The sequence below is a fragment of the Rhipicephalus sanguineus genome, chromosome 10, assembly GCF_013339695.2.
Source record: "Rhipicephalus sanguineus isolate Rsan-2018 chromosome 10, BIME_Rsan_1.4, whole genome shotgun sequence".
In the NCBI taxonomy this organism is placed as follows: Eukaryota; Metazoa; Arthropoda; class Arachnida; order Ixodida; family Ixodidae; genus Rhipicephalus; species Rhipicephalus sanguineus.
In genome coordinates this window covers 132,717,359-132,735,391 of record NC_051185.1, presented here as the reverse complement: position 1 = coordinate 132,735,391, position 18,033 = coordinate 132,717,359, and the positions used below count along the sequence as shown (strand labels likewise).

Sequence of the window (18,033 nt, the reverse complement as noted above, 5' to 3'; positions counted from 1 at the left end):
TTTTGTGGGACGGTTAAGGTGTTATTTAGACAAGTTTCATATTCTTTCTAATAAGCAGTTTGGTTTCAGGCCCGGTTACTCAACTGAACTTGCCATGATATCCCTAACTGACGAAATTAAATCTGCTATTGATAGCGGTTGTGTTGTTGGAGGTGTTTTTCTTGACCTTTCAAAAGCATTTGATTCTATTTCTCACGTCATTTTATTTCAGAAACTAGAGTCAATTGGTGTATCTGGCGTCCCACTAGAACTAATTCGTAGCTATCTGCGTGATCGAGAACAGTTGGTATATGTGTCCGGTACCTTTTCCAACCCTAAATTCATCAACATCGGTGTTCCGCAAGGTTCAATTTTGGGCCCGCTTTTATTTTTAATCTACATCAACGATCTTCCTCATTGTCTAGCACATTCGTCCTGCATACTCTATGCGGACGATACCAGTATAATAACTGCAGATAAAGAGGTTGACTCGATGTTGTTTAAACTAAACACCGACCTGAAAAATATCATTAAATGGTTCAATAAGAATAAATTAAATATAAACGCTAAAAAGTCAAACTTTGTTGTATTTTCGTCACCTAATCGAATTATACCTAGGAACCCCACTGTCTACGTAAGCGATACTCAAATTCACTCTACCTCTAGTACAATGTTTCTCGGGGTCGAACTTGATGAACATTTAAAATTTAATTCACATGTATTACAGCTTACGCGGAAAGCTGCATATGCCATTCGAATCTTGCTAAAAGTTCGCCCTTTCTTTCGTTTTGAAATATTGTTGTCACTTTACTACGCTTTCTTTCACAGCAGCATAATCTATTGCATTTCATCATGGGGAAACACGTATGCCACTCATTTATCAGCCATCCAACATCTTCAAAACCAAGCATTGAGGATAATAACGTTCAGTAGCTTCATGTCCAATGTATCATCCTTACTCTGTTCACATAGAATTTTATCAGTTCAGAAGCTGGCCAAATATTTTCTCGGCATTCTTATCTACAAATATGTGAATGGAAAACTTCCCATTCCTTTACTAAACTCAAGTCAGTTTCCTCAGGCGTCATCTACTCGTTTTGCAAAGGCTAATAACTTCCTTTTACCCAAACCCAGGACTAATTATGGCAAGTTTACCATAACATTTTCGTCTGTATCCTTGTGGAATTCTTTACCTTTGGAGATCAAAAATAGATCCCTCGAAATGTTTAAAAAAGGCTTGCGTTCGCACTTATTAAATTCATAGTGCTTAATATTATACAGAGTATGTTATAGCATTTTTGTGTTATTTTGTGCTTATCTTCATATTTTGTATAACTTATAGTCCCTTTTCAAAAGTCAATTAGAGCGCAACCACACGACACATTCACACACCCACACACCCACACACCCACAACCCAGACATCAACCACGCACAGCAACATAATCTATTGGGTTGTGGGTGTGTGGGTGTGTGGGTGTGTGAATGTGTCGTGTGGTTGCGCTCTAATTGACTTTTGAAAATGATCTACCAACTAGCCCAACAACAAGTTCTTTTATAGTCCCTATCTCGTGCTTATCTGTATATTTTGTATATCTCAATTTTTCTTTCCTTACCGTCATAATGCTTGATATTATACTGAGCGAATGTTGTTGCATTTTTGTGTTAGTTTTTTCGTGCTTATCTACACATTTTGTATAACTTATATTCGCTATTTCGTACTTATCTGTATATTTTGTTTATCTTAATTTTTCTATCCTTACCACTGTTTACCATTGCGTTGTATCTCTGATTAATGATTTTATAGGAGGTCTCACTCACAGTCTTGCGACTTTGAGACCTCCTTCTGTATTTGTATATAACACATGCAATTTATCACTTGTATTTCAATTTCAAAATAAAGTTCAATAGGCTACGCTTCTTGGACTTGCAACTCTCGTTCTCAAACAACCATGTTTGTTGGGGTTATGCGCCTAGGTCGCAGAAGAGCCTTTTCCCTTTTTCGTCCGCGCACTCGAAGATTGTGAAGCGCGGCATTGCCAGGGCCTGCATGAAGGCGGCGCTTGAGAGGTCCTGTGACCACCAGGTTGAGGAGAGTTTTTCTTGTCAATTAGCACGTTTGAAGCTGGCAGGTTTCCCGGAAACTCTATTGACCAGCATCGCAGAAAGCCTCCTTTCTAGCTTTAAGAATAGGGTCTCAACAGCTGTGCAATCACCGACACACCCCCAGCAACCAGTTGCAGTCATTCCGTATGTGCACCAGGTGGCACATAATCTTAAAAAGGTGGTCAGTAGGGCTGGGGTAAGGTTGTTATTCTCTGCCAAAAATAAACTTGGTAGCCTGTGTCAGCAGGTAAACGAGAAACCAAGACGGAAAGGTGTAGTAAAAAGCACCGGCAAAAGTTTGTTGACTGTGGCGATTCTGTTGTGTACAGGATTCCTCTTTCCTGCGGGCGTTACTATGTTGGTCGAAGTGGCCGGTGTGCTAATGACCGCTTGCGCGAGCACGCGAACAAGGTCTCTAAATTCTAAAAAGAGACAGGGCGTGCAAACACGGACATAAGAAAGAGATCAGGACACCACAAACGGCGTTTGTGGTGTCCTGATCTCTTTCTTATGTCCGTGTTTGCACGCCCTGTCTCTTTTTAGAATGAATACGTACCAACTAGCTCAGCTCTCTGTTATTCTAAGGTCTCTAAACAAGCAAAGGACAGCCGACTGTCCAATGAATGCGGCTGCCAGCCATTTTTTAAAGATTCGAGTTTCCTATCAACGTACTATGACGAACGTGCGCGTCTCGTTTCTGAAGCGTATCACATTTGTAAAGGCGGCGAGGCATGTGTTAGCCTCCCCTCTATTTCACTGCTTCCGAAGGAGATAACATTTCTGTCGAGTTAACAAATATTCTTGCCTTTGCGCAGGCTGAACGAGCTTTTTCTGCGTTTTTCATGCTTTTTTGTTATGCTTTCTTTAGTCATGGTGGAGTATAAATATGCGGACTGGTGGAATAAAGCACATTTGGTTGATAGTCAGCGCCGTGTTTGTGCCCTTTCTTTGTCCCGTCTCGTAGCGCTGTTTTCTACTTGAAGTGATGCACCAACCAGCCCAAATCCGTACCCTACTGCGAATAGCTGCGCGCGCGCCGGCGCCAGTACGTCTACCTCGGCTACGACTTCACTCCTCTGGAAAGCGCAAACCGGCGGCAGCGAGTCGCGCGCGGCAGCGGCGGAGTGCACGGAAGGTGCCGGCTCCGATGCTCCAGCTGTGTGACATCACTGATCCTCGCCCATACGCAGCACGGCTCTTGAGGAGCCGCGCGAAACTGGCTCGGCTAGGCCAGTGTAGCTAACGCTACAAAACCGCTGCGCGCCGCGTGCATGTTTCGACTAAATGCCGTAGTCTCACCAACTGCAACCTGTCCTTTTTAGTGGTTAGCCTTATGCAAGGCACTACTTACTAATTGAATTTGCTAATTTGAATTTGCTAATTTGCTAATTGAATTACTAATTTGAATTTGCTTGTTTAAAGTGTGCTGGAAAAGACTTAGGATCTCTTAAGAAAATGTTTGACATTCTTTGAGAGTCAGCACAACAGGTTTCGAGCAAAACGTGTTGCATATATGTACCACTTGCCTTACTGCAGGGCATGAAATCTGGTAAACATGTGTACCGGTGTCGTCATGCGTTATCTTACGAAAAGAAAATCTGGAACAGGAGCACCATTTACAAAATGAGTGGTGCTGTTGACTTACAAAATCGTTTGCTTCATGCAATTACCAGCGCAACTGGGCACTTGCTGCACATGCTAGCTCGTTCTGCCTTGCTTCTGTGCCTTAGAAAAGCACTTAAACCTACTTCGACTGGCCCAACACTCCGGGTGATGAGCCTAGCCAAGGAATGTGATGTCGCTCGGCACGCTTAACATCTGTTTACCAGCTGCGGACCCCTTGTTCTAGTTCTTATGGGCAGATAGTTCTCGTTTGCGGTATCCTGAATATTTATTCATTTATTCAAATACCTGAGCGGTTCCTAAATTGTGAACATTGTGTGAGGGGGGGGGGGTGACAGCAGTAAACAGCCACTAGAAAATTGTACAAGACATCGCAAATTCAACATAACACTATAGAAAATGACACTGAATATAGACATTGAATATAGAAAATGACATTCAATATAGACATTTAAACATAGACACAGCATATAGACACAGCAAAACTTGCGAGGGCAGTGACAAGATATATGTATGAGCAAAAGAAACACACTCCAGCAATATATTTTATGCAAAAATAAAACGTAAATGTAGAAAACATTATGGAGTGGAGAAATGTATGAGCGGAAAAAAATTGCCCGCGCATCTACGTGCTCCGCTGCAAATGCCGTGTAAAGACAATGGAGGAGGCGCTGCGTCTACGCTACGTGAGATATGGACGCCACCTGGCAATACATTGGGAAACATGAGCTTGTGCAGAGGGTTTCCTTCCTCCGTGGCAGAGGGCGTTCGTTGGCGCGCATAGCATGGCATTTTCAGCGCAGCCGCAGCCGCAGCTTAAGAAACTAGGGTCTTTAGAATTATGTATCTCTGTACTTTCTATTAAAGGAACACACCACCTAACACTTACCTAGTGCTGTTGCGCCTCAGATATGCGTAATATGTACTTTTTGATCGACAACGTTCACAAGTATGAACAGCCGTACCAGTTCAAAATGGGTGGGCGGGAAGCGAGTAGTTCAACTTTGGCCGGGTGGCTGAATCTGGTGAGAGACAGACAGAACGACAGACCAAAATTTCTGCGTTTAAGTTCCCCAAGAAAGGCTATCGTCTTTAAATGAAGTTAGTTCATTTCTAAAAGTTATTGGGTCACGGATGTTGACAATGGTGTCAGGGACGCTGTTCCAAAGTTTTATCCCCCGGGGCAGGGCAGAATTGTTAAATGTGTGGGTTCGGCCAGACAGACGTTGAAAGTACGTGCTGATATTCAAGCGGCTCGAGGAGCGATGTGGTCTTACGAGAAGCACTGTGGTTTGACGGTTGCTGTATATTGCGACACGCGCTCCTTTCATCCTATGTTTCATGTTACCGCCCCCTTACAAGTGTTACTACTACCTTGCGCAAACCGCGCCAGAATGTCTGGGAACTTTCTAGGCTGTAGTAGATCATTTTGTTAAGGTTGCCCACATGACGCGAATAGTCAAGATTATTCCAGAGCTTGCGTGACCACCACTGATAAGTCTGGAAAGTTCGATACGTGATGTATGAAATCTGCGTTCTTAGAACCAGTAACTGAACAGGAAGTACATTCCACTTTTATACATGTCCACCATAAAAGGTGGACATGTATAAAAGTGGCGGCGAGCTCCCTTGCTACCCCTACAAGAATACCACGCAAGTGTGCAAAGTCTGTTACCACGTTGGTCATAGGTCTGACGTATGCCCTCAGCCTGACACTCCGGTGTGTCGAATCTGTGGCATGCGAGATCCTGTTCCCAGTCACGAATGCTCGCCCAAGTGTGCAACCTGTGGCGAAGACCACCTCATGGGAGATCGCACTTGCAAGAAGAGGCTCAAACCTCTGCGCCGCAAACGCTCCAAAACTAGCAACACGTCAACCTCGCACTTGCCACGAGGGCCCGGTTCGACAATGACAAAGAAGCAGCTCCGCTGCTTCAGCTCGGAAGCCGAAGACCTGGATGTGGACTGGCCCGGCCTGCCACCTGCCTCCGATAGTCCCCGCTCCAAGGACCAGCCGCTCCATGGACGGTCACAGTCGCAGTCCCGGTCAAGGTCCCGGTCAAGGTCCCAGTCAAAGTCCCGGTCAAGGTCCCGGTCGAGGACCCACACGGGAAGTCCTTCTAAACCGCAACAAGACCCCGCATCTCACTCCTCCAAAGGCCACAAGGCCAGGGCTCCAGGCTACCCCAGGTCGCCTCGTCCAGAGGAGGTAAGGCGAGCGGACGCCGCGTCTCCCACTGCTCCTATCACTAACAATCCAGAGGATCAACGAATTGTAGCCGAGAACAAACTCCTTCGCGAGAGTCTGGCTGAGATTAAGAAAGAGTTGGCGTCCCTCAAAGCTCACCAGAGACAAACCCCACAGAAACAACTTCGCCACCCGGTTGGCCACGTTTCGTGCCAAAATGAAATGTCTTCAGGGTCGCCTGAATGTATCCTCCCACAAATTATGCAGCAACTCGAAAGCATGCAGGCTTTTCAGCAGCACTTGTATTCCGAATTTCAGAATCTTAAAGCTTATGTCGACGAATCTGTATCTAAGGCTAAAAGTATCTCAAGGAAGCGCACGAATGATAGCCCGAGTTCGCCGGCAAGCCGACGACCGAAACAGGCGGACGCCGCGGACATCGCCACTATCCATCATGGCGAATCCACCGCTTAATATACGCACACACGTAAACCACCTAGAGATCTGGCATTGGAACTGCCGCACCTTTCATAAACGTGCGGCAGCTCTACTGCAGTTCATACAGACAACACCAGTTAAACCAGACATTATTTGTCTGCAGGAAACAGGCGCCAAGCCAGTCACGCTACGGGGTTATTATAGCTTTTCCAGTGCGGACTTCCCAAAAATCGCGACGCTGGTGGCTAAGGATATCTCATCGAATGTACATTACATATCAGGATGTCAAACATCACACCACGTTATTGAGATTTACGCACGCAAGCGCAGCAAGCCCAGCACCTTTATTGTAAATGTATACAGCCCGCCCAAAGAAAAGGGCACATATTTCGAAGCTCTGATTAGTGGGGCAGTCTCCTTTTTGCGCAAGCAGGATCGCCTCGTTTCCTGGGTGATTTTAACGCCCCTCATACAAGCTGGGGATACACGCAGGACACTCCAAAAGGGAGACTTTTAGAAAAAGCTGTAGAGAATCACGGGCTCCATCTCATCACACTCCCCGCAATCCCTACGCGGTTGGGAAACAGTGTCAGTGTCGACACTTTTCCCGACTTAACATTTACGTTAAACTCACCTGACGCCACCTGGACTAATCTCGACGAAACCTTAGGCAGTGACCACTACATCATTAGTGTGTCCATATAGCTTCGCCAAAGGTCCGTCGTACTACTGGCCAGGTGACGATAACGGACTGGTCTAAATACAGACAAATCCCCCTACCACCAAACACCTTTAAGGATGCTAAAGCATGGGCCAGTTACTTTCGTGATGGGCATGGGTCCGTTTCGAAACGCGTTGCCCTTACATGGAAGCACCGGTTGTGGACCGGCATCTCCTTCATATGTGGGAAAGTATACGCAGCCTAATTGAGCGATGCAAGCGCCAGCGCCTCAATCGTAGGCTGCGTCTCAAAATAGCCGAAGTTTCGGAGCGCGCCAACGAATATGCTCGCAAACTCGAGACGGAAAGCTGGGTGAAGTTCTGTGACTCGATGAGGGATACGTTGAGCACGGCGAAGACATGGGCTATTTTGCGAAGCTTGCTTGAGCCTGGCAGCACGAAATCTACGGTATCCCGGACGATCCAGAGATCGGTGGGGGATTTCACAGGCACGGAAGAACAGCTCTTGAAAATCCTCCATGCGAAATACGTAGGTGACGCCGGTGGTCCGCCATGCACACTTGGTCACGAGGGCGCGCCAAATGCAGCGCTGGACGAGCCTATCACAAGGGCTGAACTTTTTGCTGCGGCACAATCTGCTAAATCCAACACAGCACCGGGACCCGATCGCGTTACTAACGCCATGTTACGAAACCTTAGTGATGATTGCTTGGATGAATTAGTCCGATATTTTAATGAGCACATTTGGGAAACTGGTATTCTTCCGCCAGAATGAAAAGAAGCCTCAATCGTACTAATCCCCAAGCATGGCAAAACACCCACCTTACAGACGCTGCGTCCGATTTCTCTTACATCTTGTCTCGGCAAGCTCTTCGAGAAAGTCATTCACACCCGCCTATCACACTATCTCGAGGATCTCGGTTTTTTCGCTACCTACATGTATGGTTTCCGCCACGGCCTTTCAACATAGGACGTTTTGCTCCGGCTTCGGGACGAAGTAATACGCGACATTCCCTCGGGCACGGAACACATCTTGGTTGCTCTTGACCTAAAGAGCGCGTTTGATACCATGGGCCACGACCTCATCTTGCAGGAGCTCAGCTCCTCCAACTGTGGGGAACGGATATATCGCTATATCCGTTCTTTCCTCACCGATCGAACTGCAACAATAGGCTTAGGAGACATTAGATCATCGGCTTTTCACATGCCCAATAGGGGAACGCCTCAAGGGGCCATATTATCACCTTTACTCTTTAATATTGGGATGGCCCGCCTTGCCCGACAGCTCGAGTCTATACCAGACTTGGGCTACGCCTTATACGCCGATGATATCACCCTTTGGGCGACCCGAGGCTCTCTCGGCCACAAGAAAACTACTCTCCAAGAAGCAGCGCAGACAGTGCACCTCTTCGCGGAAAGCTGCGGTATGGGCTGCTCCCCGGAAAAATCAGAATTCATTCGGGTACATGGTAGGGGTTACCGAGGTAAACCACCATTTGCACTGAATGTAGGTGACCATCCGACACGAGAGGTGCCGCGAACACGTATACTTGCTCTTTGGGTACAGGAAAATAGGCACGCTGACCACACCCTTAAAACTCTTCGCACGACTGTCAAACAAATCGCGCGCATGGTCCACAGAGTCACGCACCATCGCAAAGGTTTCGGAGAGGCGGACACGCTCCGCATAATTAATGCCTTTGTCATTAGTAGGTTGACGTACAGTCTCCCCTACCAAGAACTCAGTAAGGCTGAGATTGAACAAGCGGATACCCTCATTCGTACCGCCTACAAGGCAGCCCTCGGTCTACCAAGCGGAACATCCACAGATCGGCTACTTGCCTTGGGGATCTACAATACCTTCGAGGAGCTTAGGGCCGCAGTCCTCATTTCGCAGCGAGAAAGACTTAGCCTCACGCCCTCGGGTAGGGAAATCTTACGTGGCTTAGGATATGCTGTACGGCCCCAATACAGTGACGAGGATCTGGTACCCCCTTCCGCTTGTATCCGTGCGCAACTCTATATTGCTCCTATACCGAAAAACATGAATCCCTTGTACCACCGAGCGCGTCGCAACGCCAGAGCCAGGCAACTCAACAAACAATTCGGAACGGACCCAGATACGATTTACACAGACGCAGCCCGCTACGGCACGCATGGCCTTTCGCTGGCCGCTGTTGGCTCGGTACGAAGCCCGGGTTTATTCACCTGCGCTTCAGCCAAGACGAGCTCAGCGAACACGGCGGAAGCCCTGGCGGTAGCTCTCGCCATCAAAACCAAAGACGTTATGGGGCAGCGATCTTATATCCTCACGGACTCGCAAATAGCGTGTCGTTATTTCACTAACGGCCGTGTACCTGCGTGCGTCGCCCGCCTCTTAGGTGCAACACTAGGCCAGGAACATTGCATCATATGGTGCCCCGGACATATAGCAGAAACGGGTAACGATAGAGCGGACGGTGCAGCTCGAGCTATCACTCACCGAGCGACTGTCCCTCGTCCCGATACCCGTCTGCATCTCCAGGCTCCCCACACTCCTCGGGATATCCTAGAACACCAGCGTCGACAACGACGGCGATACTCCCCGCCCCACTCTCGGCTAGGTGTTAAAGAAGCGCATGAGTGGCGCCGCCTGCAGACAAATACATACCCGCACCTGCGTTTAAAACATGCCATTCACCCAACCGCATACGCGGGTACTTGCCCGTGGTGTGGAGGACAGCCAACTCTTTCTCACATTACGTGGGAATGTGAATTAAGGCCCCCGAAAATTAACTCGCCTCAGATTCCGGCGCAAAAATTCAGGACGGAGCAGTGGCAGACCCTGCTCGCCAGCGAGGAAAAGGAGGCCCAAGTGGCTCTCCTGGACCAGGCGCGGCGGGCTGCTGAGGCCAGTGGAGCCCTGGACTAGGGGCCCCACCCACCTGCTTCTCAAACCCCTCTTCTTTTTTAATAAACGTTTGTCAATTCAATTCCACTTTTATAGGCGTCAAGAATAGTAAAGCGCGCGATATTGATGGCATTCAAATTGGGCCAATTAAACACGTACTTGACCTTCTAGTGCCTCCACTTACCTCTCTGTTCAACTTGTGTCTAGCCGCAGGAGTTTTCCCCGAGAAAATGCAGCACGCTAAAGTTAGCGTGTTGTAGAAATCGAAAAATAAGAATGATTTCTCAAATTACCGTCCAATCGCAATATTGCCTGTTATTTCTAAAGGGCGAGGGAAGGTTATCTGTAAGCGAATTGTATCTTTCTGCGATAAGCACTCTTTGATTGCGCCAGTACAATTGTGTTTTCGTCAAGGTGTATCAAGTGAACACGCTTTACTAGCACAAAAAGAAATCATATTAAAGGGATTTGAAGAAAAGAAGCTAACACTGGGTATATATATTTATTTTTTCTAAGGCGTTTGACAGAATACACCACCAAACTCTGTTTACTCAACTAGAACATTATGGTTTCCGGGGTGTAGCCCTAAATCTCGTCAAATCTTATCTAGGGCATACAAGGCAATGTGTAAGCATTAAAATTAAAAGTTCTTCACTGTTAGACAAACACCGGTGTTCCCCAGGGAAGTGTGGTAGGCCACGTGTTATTCAACATCTACGTAAACGACATAGTAAGAGTTAGCGAGGACGTCGAATCTTCAGTTTACGCCGATGACACAAGCTTGTTCCTACAATCCGACGACGTATCTAGTCTTAGTATACTAGCTCAACACGCGCTAGAAAAGCTACAACAATGGAGTGACGTGAATTCTCTTGTTATCAATGCTGCTAAAACAAAGGCTGTTCTATTCAAACCACCTAATAAAAAATATACACTAGCTTAGACTTACACGAAAATTCGACGACGCACACCACCGAGGAAAGTAGGCGCAAGGAAAGGATTAAAGGGAAAAAGAAGGAAGCTCAGCGGTTCGAAAAAAGACCAGTAGTTGTCCCGTACGCCCATAAGGTTGCACACAACCTTAAAAAGGTGGCCAAGAGGTACAAAGTACCTGTTGTGTTTTCTGCGCCAAGGAAACTGTCGGGCCTGTGCCCACAGATTTCAAGAGGAACTGTGCCTGCCCCCTGCGGTAAGAGGCATGCGAGGCCCTACGTCACCTGTGCGACGGGAGTGGTCTACGAAATTCCGCTCACCTGTGGAAGGGTTTACATCGGCCAGACCGGCCGATGCGTAAACGATCGAGCGAGGGAGCATGTTCTTTCGATAAAGAATAATCTTTTGGCACATTTGCCTATGCACTGCAGCGCGTGTGGATGTGAGGCAAGATTTGCCAATATCACTATTTTAGGTAGAAGTAAGGAGGTGATTGAGCGAGAGATGCTAGAAGCATACCTCATCCGAAAGAAAAAAGATATATGTATTAGCGATACGTCGGTGGTACTGCGTTCAGCTGAATTTGATTTTTTTGACAGGTTTCTAAACCAGCACGTGCATTGAGAGTGGGCGATTGTTGGATGGGACGCATGGTGTGTTATTGCGCATGTGTGGCATGGTGTATATATTGCGGTGGATTTGCAAGAATAAAATTAGTTGCGAGTTGACGCTCTTTCCTTGCGCCTACTTTCCTCGGTGGTGTGCGTCGTCGAATTTTCTTGTAACATGCACCAACTAGCCCAACAACAAGTTTTACTAAATTAGACTTACACCTCGGTAACAGAGAGATTGGGGTTGTACAAGACGTTAAAATATTGGGGGTCACTTTCAGTGAAGACTTAAACTGGGATTCGCATGTGTATGATGTTGCCAAAAAGCTTGCCAAGGCCTGTGGAGGGCTTTCAAAATTCCGAGATATAGTTTCTCCAAAAGTTAAACTCCTTATTTATAATGCCTTATTTCACTCGCACATCAATTCCTGTACCCTCGTGTGGGAAAACACCACGCAAAAGAACAAACTAAAATTGATCAGGCTACAGAAGAAGGCAATACGACATTTAACGACATTTAACGACAAAACATTTAACGTGCTCCAAGTAGAAGAACTGTACAATTTCAATCTCATTGCTAAATACAAACATGGTTTGAGAAGTAAAAAAACACTGTGTCAGCTAAAAGAGTCATCCGCAACACCTTACAACATAAGGGAAAGGGACACGTGGCACATACCGTTTTCGCGAACGAATTATGGCCTTAAAAGTCTTAAGCATATTATGCCAAACTTTTTGAATTACCTAAACAACAAAGGCATTGCGCCTGATACGCTGACAAACAAGCGGTGGAAAGAATATTTAATTAGCAACCCCAGACAACGTCTCTGATTGAGGTCAAGTAATCTCGAGTTCATTTTCATGTGTATTATATTCAATTTGATATTTGGTTTGATTAGAAGTGTATTTTTTCCTTTTCATATGTACATGTACAAACATGAGCTGTTTCATGTATTTGTGTTTTCATTATGCATACCGTTTGAAGGTAGTGTTTCTTGTATATATGTAATTGTGTTCATTTCCATTTTTTCTCCCATTGCTCTCCCATATATATACCGTATTCTTCAGTGTTTGCCGATTTTTTGCATTATCTCTGCAGTTGAAATTTCCTGCTAATTTTGCAGATATTTTGCTTGCTTGTGTTATGCTTTCTTGTACTTTTCCTGTTTACCTGCTTGTATTTTATTTCTTTTTTTCTACATGACTTTTTCTTCGGCCAATCTGCTTAGGGTCAGGAATCCCGTCAAGCTGCATTTTAGCAGCTTTTAATTCCTCCTAGCATCTTTTTTTTCACTTTTTAATCTGATTTACATTTTGTTTTGTGTTGACCATTACCATTGTATGAAAATATTGAATTCATTATACCTTAACATTGTGCTGTAACACGATTGCTGAAAAAAGATTGCTAAATAAACTGAAACTGAAACTGTATAAAAGACGGTGCGTCCCAGCGATGATGAGATAATCGACGGCCGACGTTCTGTTTGCCGCTATCAGTGTGCAGTGTGTATTGCTGTAGTCTGACTTTCCGTTTCCCGGGCACAAGTTCGGCCAAACAAAGAGTTTTACCTTGGACGCGCCGACTGCTGCCTTCGTTGACGTCACGACCCCGGGACAATACTGTTTTATGTAGCAAGGAGGTTAGAGAAATACCCCTACGTGTCTGAAGGTGTGGAAGTGAAAGTGAATGCTTAATTTGTGTTATACTAGATAGTATCTTGTACTCATGGGTGATGACGCGTGCTGCACGATTTTGAACTGCTTAAGTAGATTTCATGAGATAATCCTTATGCGGAGACCAGATGACTGATGAATATTCGAGCTGAGGGTGTACGAAAGTTTGGTAGGCAAGCTTGCCAGCCGTCGCAGGTGTGCTGTCAAGATTACACTGTAGATAACCTCATGTTTTCTTTATATGCATTCATCACGATAGGTTAGGTGTGAAATGAATACCAGAATATTTGTAGCGATTCGTAGATAAGAGAGCGTCGTTGTTAAGATATTATGTGAACATGGAAATCGAAAGCTTCCGGCCAGGAGTCGCGGTTTTGCATTTGTTGCTGTTCAAATTCATAAGCCATTGATCACACCAATGTGTTATTCGGTCGAGGTCGTGTTGAGGCGCGCTATAGCCACTGACTGTATAAATGTTTAACACGACAGTGTTTTATGCCGGGGTCCACCAAGACTTCAGTGACGTATTTCCGTCACGGAAGTGACGTCGAATAAATTTATACGCTCAGATGGCAAAGAAAAAATTGGCCGCGTATCTGCGTGCTCCGCTGCAAATGCCGTATAAAGACGATAGAGGAGGCGCTGCGTGAGATATGGACGCCATCTGGCAATACGTCGGGAAACATGAGCTTGTGCAGAGGGTTTCCTTCCTACGTGGCAGAGGGCGTTCGTCGGTGCGCATATGGTATCTTCAGCGCAGCCGCATTTTCAGCGCAGCTTAAGAAACTAGGGTCTTTAGAATTACGTATCTATGTATTTTCTATTAAAGGAACACACAACCTAATACTTACCTAGTGATGTTGCGCCTCATATATGCGTAACATTTGCATTTTGATTGATAACGTTCACAAGTATGAACAGCCGTACCCGTTTAAGATGGGTGGGCGGTAAGCAAGTGGTTAAACTTTGGCCGGACCGCTGAATCGGGTGACAGACAGACAAACAGAAAGGCAGACAGACAGACAGACCAAAATTTCTGCGTTTAAGTTCCCCAAGAAAGACTATCGTCTTTACAAAAGTTCCGTCAATGATCATCGAACCCACGACCACTCGGTCCGCAACAACAGATGCCGGGCACGCTATGAACTGCGCCACGGTTACAGACTCTAGAGGCTTTACAAAGGCGCCTTTTATATCTACCACTCTCCCGGTCGGCGGAGTGGTGTTTCTCTCTGTGAGCGGTAAAGCAAAGTAATTCGTCATTACAGTGGCCTCCACGATTAACACCTGCAACTCGTTACACGTCCGTCCCATTCAGCGCATTTTCAACAGAAGTTCAATTTTGTCAATGCCTAACACACCGCGAGTTGGCGATCTTAGCCCAAGTGTCGTAAAAGCGTCGGCCTCACTCATGGCATCACGCTAATCCAAACGAAGAAATTGGCCGCGTATCTGCGTGATTCGCTGCAAATGTCGTCTAAAGACGATAGAAGAGGCGCTGCGTGAGATATGGACGCCATCTGGCAATACGTCGGGAAACACGAGTGCTGTGTTGCGGGCTGGTAGTCCCGGCGCAGCGGCAGGCGAAGACCGGCGGTGACCAACGCGACCGGTGGGGACGCCGGCCAGCCCGAACACGCTGTTTGGCGCGATGCGCCGAAGGAGAAGAAACGTCCGTACTCAACGAGTACTCTCCACAAACTCTCTTACTTACACGTCGCCTGGGTAAAACAGGAATGCCAGAGCGGCGCCCCCTGTCATTCGTACAATGCAATACTGAACCGAAACCGAAACACAACATGAGCTTGTGCAGAGGGCACGGAGGAAGACAAGTTTCAGCGCAGTCGCATTTTCAGCGCACCTTAAGAAACTAGGGTTGTAACATTGTAGGGCGAGTAGGGCCAGAAGGACCGTCACGACGAAAACCTGCCTCCTCAGTCGTATTCGCCTGTAACGTTGGAGTGGCGTCGCGTTCCCTCCTCCGCTCCTGGCCTTTCCACAAAGCTACTGCCTAAGTACGAAGGCCCCTACCGCGTCCTACGTCAAGCATCCCCAGTTAACTATATGATTGAGCCTGTTCAATCATCTACGGATTGCCGTCGTCGCGGCCGCGAGACTGTTCACGTCGATCGACTGAAGCCGCATTATGACCCACCAGTTGTACCTGTTCCTTAGGTCGCCAGGAGGCCAGGATGGCTCCTTTTCCGCGGGGGAGTGATTTGTAACATGGTAGGGCGCAGACAAGAACGCCTGCGAAAGAAGACGACGAAGACGGTTGTTGTTGGCGCTCGCGCTTGCTCGGCTTGGACCGTTGATCGCTGCAGCTGTGGCAACCTTTTAATAAACGCGTTACTGTCTCAACGTTAAACGCATACCATCAAGGTCTTTAAAATTGCGTATCTATGTATTTTCTGTTAAAGGAACACACCGCCTAATACTTACCTAGTGATGTTGCGCCTCAGATATGCGTAATGTTTGCTTTTTGATCAACAATGTACACAAGTATGAACCTATTCAGCCGTTCACGATGGCTGGCCCTTGGGCAAGTGGTTCAACTTTGGCCGAGTGGCTGAATCGAGGGACGTGCCGACAAACAGAAAGACAGAGAGAAGGACAGACAGAAGGACAGACAGAAAGACAGACCAAAATTTCTGCGTTTAAGTTCCCCAAGAAAGACTATCGTCTTTAAAATAGCTCTGCGAGGCGCGCCTGCCTCACCTGGCTGTTACACCGCGTTCCCCGCTCACGCGCTCGCCCCGAGAAAAAAATCACAGCATATGCACGGAGTGAATGATGATGAGTGGGCGAAGCTGCGGAGGTTCATCGGTAAACCGTGAATCTTCGGTGAATTCTGCCCAGTACATCATCACCGACGTGAGATCGGGCGCGTTTATACTAAAGGTTCGATGAGTTATGACGACTTGCAGCTCACTTTAATTTTACATGTACGCTGTTAATTTTCATTGTTTAGAAAACCATTGCTTTAGAAAACACCTGGCGTCTTTCGTTAAGCAGCTGGCGTCTTTTCATTTTGCTTTAGAAACATCTGGCGTTCTTTCGTTTTGCTTTTACAAAACATCTGGCGTCTTTCGTTGGTTTATTTCATCAATCAACGGCGTTTTGAACAAAATTTTTATTGTTTAATGACACACAGGAGAAATCTCACCAGGCACTACCTTGGAGGTAAACAATGGCTGCTAATGGGAATGAGAGACAGAAGAAGTCGGCGTTTAGCTAACACTTACACTTCTACTTCTACCAACGTTTCCTACTGGAACATGCCAATGGCTGCTAATGGGGAATGAGAGACAGAAGAATTCGGCTTTTAGTTAACGCGCACGCTGCGAATTTGTTATTGTTCAACAACGCACAGGAAAAATCTCCCACCGGCACCACCTTGGAGGTCAAAGCGTAAGAATGGTTACGCACTACGACTACTACTACGACTACGAGGGACGAACGGGTGCCGCCTTAAGGAGCTTCGCCCCTAAAAAGCGCGGCCGGGGTGGGGGGGGGGGGCGCACGACGCGCTTTGCGTTTCCCTTTAGTCCAGCCGTTGTAATCAATCACATTTTAACATGCCGCGGGATGGCGACCAAGTTCTGCGTCCAATATGCGGCGTTCTGGCTATCACACCTCGTTCTCCGAGTACGCTTTCACCGTTAACTACTACAGACTGAAAGGTTTTGTGTAATCATGTAACATGGACGTTAGTCGTCGGGATGGAGATGTATCACCAATCATCAAAGTGGGTGCATCTACGTTAAACGGTGCTATAGCTGCCAGACATCAATATACATTGTGCAAACTCTCTTATATCAATGTACAGTAAACATTCAGTTACTTCTGTAAGGGCACGCTTTAACTTCGTGTTATTTTGATTGCTATGACGGACTATACAGCGGACAGTCGTCGGCGAACAGTATGATTTTCGATGATATCTGGGATGGCAGGTCGTTAATGGATATGAGCAATAATGGAGAGCCCAAGACGCTGCCCCGTGGTACACCGGATTAAATGTCAGTATTGGTAGATGAAGTGCCATCGATGACAGTGAACTGTTAACGAAATGACAAGAAGTTTCGGAGCCAGTGGACAGTTAGAGGAATCTATATTAAGTGATGATGAGGCGACGGTGGGCGACACGATCGAATGCTTTTGAAGCGTCTATGAATATGCAGTCTGTCTGCAAATTATCATCAGCGTTTAGGCACAGGTCATTAGTAAAGTTGCGTTTTGCATGAGAACCCTTTTCTTAACCCATGCTGGTTTACAAAAACGAAATGATTAAATTCGAAATGACTGGTAATGTTTGAGACAATGATGTGTTCAAGTAATTTGCCGCTGGCTAGTGATATCGGTCGACAGCTGCAAACATTGTTTTTATTTCCCGATTTGTAAACTGGAATCACTTTGTCACTTTGGATAAAGACTGCTGGAAAATATGAGTGAGAATTCCAGTTGAACGGATTACTGTTAGTTTAAGAAATTGTGAGTTAATGCCGTCCGCCCCAGATGAGGTGGATATTTCAATTTGTTGAAACTTTCAAATCCACTGGTTCGACTGGTTTAAACTCCCAAATAAACGTGTATGAACATTTACTCAGAATACGGAAAACACGCTGCACGATAAAACTGGCCGCGTCCGCAAGTACTGGCCTCTAGCCTTCGCGCTGGCGGGGCCCACCCTTCCCGCGCGCACAGGGGTCCGTCGCCGACTGTCCGGGCAGTGCCACGGCTGCCGCCTTTGAAGCCAGCGAGTGGCCCACGCGCATCGCCACTGCTCAGAACCTGGCTCTGGCATAGCGGTCTGGCGATGGGCGTGCTTCCACGCGCTGTTCTCAGTCGTAACACTTATGTTACATGTACTCGTAGCTAGCTTCTGGGGAAGGAGGCATGTTTAATCCTTCGT

At 46.7% G+C, this 18,033-nt stretch overlaps 1 protein-coding gene across 1 annotated transcript; it reads left to right on the top strand.

Moving 5' to 3' along the window:
* Positions 1-5,444: 5,444 nt before the first annotated feature.
* LOC119406747 (serine/arginine repetitive matrix protein 1-like) lies at positions 5,445-17,927 on the top strand. Its single transcript, XM_037673479.1, has 2 exons — positions 5,445-5,915; positions 17,826-17,927. Exons 1-2 carry the CDS (start codon positions 5,445-5,447, stop codon positions 17,925-17,927), a joined length of 573 nt encoding a protein of 190 aa, XP_037529407.1.
* The last annotated feature ends 106 nt before the right edge of the window (positions 17,928-18,033 follow it).